The sequence below is a fragment of the Carex rostrata genome, chromosome 13 (assembly GCF_964058835.1).
Source record: "Carex rostrata chromosome 13, lpCarRost1.2, whole genome shotgun sequence".
Classification (NCBI taxonomy): domain Eukaryota; kingdom Viridiplantae; phylum Streptophyta; class Magnoliopsida; order Poales; family Cyperaceae; genus Carex; species Carex rostrata.
In genome coordinates, this window is record NC_135930.1 from 3,932,242 (window position 1) to 3,938,484 (window position 6,243).

A 6,243-nucleotide genomic window follows, 5' to 3' on the forward strand; every position below is an offset into this window, starting at 1 on the left:
ACTTAAAAATTCACATATTTGACCGCTTGACTTGATACTAAATAAATTCAAAAAATTATAAATTTTGCATGTAATACACAACTAGTGAAGTAGATTGATTTGAACGGTTCGGATTCACCATTTGAAGTTGATTCAGTAGATTTTGAAGTTGGTGTTATAACACTGATAGTAGCCAAACTCATTAATGCAATGTTTAGCCCAGTCGCGGCTCGCACATCCCCCAATCCCATTCTCACTTCCCTGATTCACTCGCGCACATCCACCAAGCGCCCAATTTCCCGTCGCCGAGCGTCTCAAAACCAAAACAAGGCAGGTTGCTCTCCCTCAGTTTTTCATTTCTCTCTAAATCACCAAATAGACGCTCTCCTCACAAGTCATAACCGCTCTCTGTCGAAACCTAGAACACCCAGGTGGCGAGTGGAGCGCCAAACAGATATCCCAGTCGCCGCTGCTGCACCTCCACTACTTCCACGCCCTCTCTCAGCATCAAGCTCGAAGGTCAGAAATTATTTTTGTTTATATTTATTGAAATTACGAAATATTGTTTTTTATGTAAATTTTTTACTTACGAAAAGTGTTTTTATTTGGATCACCTAGAAATTTTTAGCTTTGTTGATATTTTTGTGTTTTCTTGAGTTTTGGCCTTTGCTGAATTGCAGATCTGAACATAATTTTTTAGTTTTGTGTTGTGCTGAACCTAATTGAGGTGTTCTTTGCTGTGCTAAATGATGTTCCAAGTTTGTGTTGTGCTGAACTGTGTTGAGTTTGAATCTGTGCTATTTAAATAGGGTATAATTTCTCTATTTAAAAATGCTGCCTGGTTGTTGCTGCAATTTGTTATATTAAGCATCGTTCTTTGAGACCCAAACTTCTTCATACTATCCCTTAAAGAAAGCTTGCTGAAACTGTTACGGTTAATTACTACAACGCCCATGAAACCACCATACCTAATTGGGTAAGCTGTTGGGGTGTCAACCAATTCACATATCTGTGCAACTTGTCTTGCAAAAGAAAAAAAAAAATTGGCCAATACTATCAGAAAAACAGTATTTTGTACCAGTATCAGTACTGATTTCAATATTTGGCAACATTTTTATGTCCCATACTGGTTTGTACCAGTATCAGTATTAGGTATAAAATGACAATATTTTCTGTCTGAAAACAGTAATTTTGTACCAGTATCAGTACTGATTTCCCATCTCCTGATTTGGCACATTTATTGTTTGGAGTTGACCCATTCTAGCAGCACATTTCGATATAGAACAGATATGGAAATTGCCCCACAAATCTCTGATATTGACAGCAGTGACCTTAGAATTGGAGGAAAACATCCATACCGAATTCCCAAGTAATCAACTTGCCGAAAATGCCAAAAACTCCAATTTTTTTGAGCCGATTCAAAAACCATTCTTCAAAACTGAGATGATTATGGAGTGAATACCAGTTTTTAGGGGTTTGTACAAAAAGCCATGTTCAATTTGTATAGAGATAGAACTGAATGGCAGCTTCCACTAATGTTCATTTACAAAGGAAACCCTAGCAAAGTCTGTTGAGTATTTGAAAAAATGCTTGACCCTCTACACCATGTGGGCTTTTTAATTGGGAGAATAGGGGAAGGACCCATCAGTGTTTTAAATCTGCTAAATGATGTTCTTTAGTTTGTAAACGCATTAAATGTTGTTCTTTAGTTGCCGAGAACCTTCTTTTCTATTTAGGTTTCTAATTTGGTTGAATAGCAGAATAGGGGAAGAACGAGTGTTTTCTATTTAGGTTTCTAATTTGTTTTAAACGTGTTAAGTGTTGTTCTTTAGTTGTTGAGAACCTTATTTCCTGTTTGGTTTTAATTTGGTTGAATGAGGATAGAATTAGGTTATAATTGTGGTATTAGTCCCTTTCTCAAATATGATCTGTTTCTTTCTTTGCTGAACTTCCTTTGGTTGAATAGGGGGGATAGAATTAGATTATTATGTTATTGATAGGTTATGCTACTTTTCAACAAAAACAGCAGGTACTGATACGGCCTTCAACTTTGAACTGGTCCAAATAACTTGCCTTTGATCTAGTGGCAAAGGCACATAGCTCCCATGTGGGAGGTCATGGGTTCGAAACCCACGAAGTGGGGAAATCTTCTATAATATAATATACATAGGAGTTTGAAAGTGTGTTGGGTGGCTTGACCCCCAACCCATGATTTCAAAAAAAAAACTTTGAACTGGTCCATGACATGATGTCTTAATGTGTGGCACAGACATATTACCAAAGATGTGTAGGTTCTAAGCATGTTTTAACCTTGATATAACAAAAACTTAACAATAGAAAGCTATTAAGATTGGCCTATAATATATTTTTGGAAGAGGGATAACCACTCTGTGCTATCCCTTTGTGACAAAACTTCTAGACAATGTTTATCATGACAAACTTCCATGCAATTAACAAAATATGTCAAAGTTTATGTAGAGAAACAATATGGTTAGTCTTCCTTTTCTTTTCCTTTGTTGCTTTCAACACTATTCTCAATGAGCAATGTGTGATCATGCATTATGCTGAAAAATGCAATGCACAAAGATATGTACAAAGATAAGTTGTTGGGTGTAATATAGTGCAACAGAACTTGTTAAGTGGAGTAGAAAACATAAAGAATAAATGAAGATCAATGAATGCAAATCCCAGCTTTGTTACTAATCCAAGCATCATTTAAAAATTTAGAAGCTACAATATATACTTTAGTAAAAAAAAATCTTCAGAACGTAGAAGTATTTGCGGTTGTCTCCTAAACATCAGCAAACTAGTTTGTAAAGATCTGTATAACAAAAAAAAATGACAATCATTTTAAAATTAGTATATATTTGTTATATATTTGCTATTTGCTAGTATAAACTAGTTTGTACCTTGGTAAACATCTGAAAATATTAAGATCTCTAAAAAAAAAGTTATTGTAGCTGACCGCCCCAATGCTGGACGGTTTGGTAAAAATAAAAAAAAAGAAGCTGACCGCCCAAATGCGGGGCGGTTTGGTAGAAAAAGCTGACCGACCCATGTTTGAGTGGTCAGGGCATTTTTAAAATTAATTTCAATACAGGGCAGATTTGCTATTTTTTTTAAGGTATTAATAAAAATATCAGGGACTTTGGTATGTACATGCTCTCAAATAGTTATACAATATGGGCTTCTTGGGCCTTTATTTCAAAAGCAATAACTGAGTGTCTGCATATTTTGAGGTAACCATTTTTTGAGATACAATTTGGACCGTTCAATAATAATCTGGTTAACCTGGTCCAAACTTGCAATGTATGGTGGAGGTCCTTTAAGATTTGTGTCGGTATATAAACATGTGAATCGGATTCAAACTAAAAAAATTGTTACCTCAGGTGATATGAATTCGATAAGAGATTGGTCAGACAGAAACTTTGAGTCTTTGAGAAATTGTTTTTAGTTGCAACAGGCAAATGAGAGGATGAGATATCAGTCGTTGAATCAAACAAGTTGTTAAATGAATACGAGTCCGAGCTATTCAAACAAATGTCCAAAAATCGTTGAATTAAACTTGGCCTGTTTGTATTGGTATAATTATTTAAATATAAACCGAGTTTGAAGCCTTATTAACGGGTATATCAACTCATTCAATTATGAAAAGATCATTGACACAGATACTAGCATCATAGTTGGCTCTCGTAATTTAGCTTTAAAATTTGTTCTACAAATGTGAGATGCATATTTTTCACTCTAGAAATTGTACCATTTTGTTATAGGTAAATACAATGGCGCATCTTAGTAGTTGCGAATCTGCGGAGGCTACAATGGTGCATCTTAGTAGTTGCAAATCTGCAGATGCATGTAGCCGTCACGTAGGAGCATAACCTAAACTCCGTTATCAAATCTTCTGTTCTTTATCCAACATTTGACAAAATTGAGGAGTCCTTGTGGACTTCTCTCTTCCGACGCCTCTCTCTGTCCAAACTCCAAACATAAATCCAACCTCCTTCAAACTTCGGCTCCCACCCACCAGTACCAAAAATTACTCTCCGTCTGCTTTCACCTTTCTCCCCCCTTAATCTCTGTCTTCCTCTTAACTCCTTTCTTGCAAGACAAGTGTTTGTTGAAATGCCCAAGATAGAAATTGTCCCTTTGAGCACAACCATTTTGCAACTACGCTTTACACCTGCTGCCTAAACAAGTTCTCCACTCCTTGTCAGAAATTCAAGAAGCTACATGGTAAGTGCTCTTCCCTCTTGTGTCAGCTTCTTTAGCCTTTAGGTGCTTTACATTTAGGCCATAAATTTTGACCGTTTTGATAGATCACGGTCACTCTTGTCTTCCCTCAAATTTGTGAACATGAATGTACTATTTGCAAATCTCTGACCATGCACACAAGTTGCTTGATGAAATGTCCCAATGAGACTTGAGTATGGAATCTAATTTTGATTCATTTAAGGGAAAACAGCCATTGCTGTTTCTATCAAATTGAGAAATATGGCATCAATTGATTACAGTCACAACCCCTAAAATTGTGGTAGTTGTGCATTTGCTCTCTATTATTTATTTAACAAGTTGGGTTAGAACCAAAGTTATGGAAAATAAGAAGCAAAAGGTCATGAGGAAGGCAACTGTTTCTACTTGGGTTGCATTTAATTGGTATTTTTCAGCTTGTTAATTACGCGTGAAACTGGAATAGGAATAGGAAGGAAATTGGGTTTTGGTTATGAACCAACAACAAATTTAGTTATGTTGAATACAAAAACTACGAGAATGAGAACACACGAAGAGTGCCATTCTGTTTATTCAAAGCGCACTCCAGTCAACATTCTATTACCATTTGAGAAGACTTCACCCCTATGGAAGACCCTAGAAACAACACTCAAGGTGTTCAGTCGTATCCCTCAGACGCCTCATTTCATGAAGCTTCAGAGGTACTCTATTTATCAAGCTGAACTGATTATCTTTTTCGGTCAACACCCGAGTCACAGGTCATATTTTTAAGTACTTACTGTAACAACACAACTCCTGTAAAAAGACAATGTTGATTAAGAATTTGAGTCTTGACTGGTAGCTGGTGCACAGTGTATCTAAAGTGATTGGTATGATAGCTGATAGATTTGCCGTTGTTACTTTTCTTTACTACCATTTCAACCATAACTTCATGTTAGAACCTCATGAATATCTCCAAAATCTAGTCCAAAGTAACAAATGCTAGGATCTGTACCTGCCTGGTACAGAATTGAAATTAAAAGTGTTATTCCAAATGCAGTGAGTACAAGGATAAGAGGGAAGGTTTAGCTATTGGCATGATGGTAACCTATGATAGCCTGTCAGAGTCAATTGAGAGGCTCACAATTCACACTGAAGCGACAGTTTTTGAGGATAAAATTTCCTGCCTTGAGTCTTTAGAGGAGAATGGGTTCATTGTAGACCCAATAAGAAGTCGCTTGCAGCGGCTTTTTGAAATAAAGAAAAAATACACAGAGTCTGCGGTAAAACAGGACGAATTGGGGACCGTGCTTGTAAAAAAAGAGATGGAGAACATGAGTTTACATGCATCAGCCAATTCTTATGAAACTCAGTTGGAAAATGTTAGAAAGAGTATTGCAGAATTGAAAGAAAAAGAGAAAGCCTTAATGGAGGAAAAATCAGGAGTTCTAGCTTCAACAGATGAGCTTGAACACGATATACGGAGGCTGAGAGATGATATTTCAAGCATAAATAAGTCAAATGAGTTGGCACTGGGAGAATTTGAACGTGTTATATCAGAGGCTCTGGTGCAGGGAGTATCTAGTATTTAGGGTTTTCTCTCTTGGTTTTTTAGGTGTTCTCTTAGTGACGGGTATGCACGGTTAGATCTAACATAATGTATGTCCTAAAGATACAGGGGTGTTGCTTATTGAGTAGATGGATTTGTCAGGTTCTTTCTGTTTTCTGTTTTGTTGATTAAAGCGAACATGGTGGAACAATTGTGCAGAAAAAAACCAGGTGAAGTGTTATGCTTAGTAACTAAAACTGCCCTATTTTTGTTCTAATTTATCTGCTCTTTAATTATTTTTTCAACACTCCGTGTTGCAGTGGCTATTGCTAGATTTTAGGGTTAGGAACTTTTTTTTTTGCCTTAAAAAGGTTTTCTAGTATCCTTTTTTTCTCGGTCATTGAATACGAGTTGTGTTCCTTCTCCAACTACGTAAGCAATTGTATGGCCATGAAATACTTGCTATTTCATCTAGTATGTCTCAGCTTATAAATTTGGTTGAAATTGTA

The 6,243-nt window shown here is 36.4% G+C and overlaps 1 protein-coding gene across 2 annotated transcripts; it reads left to right on the plus strand.

The window, feature by feature from the left end:
* Window positions 1–205: 205 nt before the first annotated feature.
* Window positions 206–6,024, plus strand: LOC144564166 (DUF724 domain-containing protein 9-like). Of its 2 annotated transcripts, none has more exons than XM_078313705.1 (4): window positions 206–498; window positions 3,750–4,212; window positions 4,644–4,907; window positions 5,246–6,024. In XM_078313705.1, the coding sequence occupies exons 3-4, from the start codon at window positions 4,723–4,725 to the stop codon at window positions 5,775–5,777; spliced, it is 717 nt and encodes a 238-aa protein (XP_078169831.1). In that variant the 5' UTR covers window positions 206–498; window positions 3,750–4,212; window positions 4,644–4,722; the 3' UTR covers window positions 5,778–6,024. The 2 variants fall into 2 exon arrangements, with proteins under 2 accessions (XP_078169831.1, XP_078169832.1); XM_078313706.1 differs by having other exon boundaries at window positions 4,673–4,907.
* Window positions 6,025–6,243: the final 219 nt, after the last annotated feature.

Bases quoted from the DNA above. Each gene is read 5' to 3' on its own strand.
- LOC144564166 (XM_078313705.1), top strand. From the start codon at position 4,723: ATGTTGAATACAAAAACTACGAGAATGAGAACACACGAAGAGTGCCAT. The intron at 4,908-5,245 runs GTACTCTATTTA...TTCCAAATGCAG, and splicing joins CATTTCATGAAGCTTCAGAG to TGAGTACAAGGATAAGAGGG.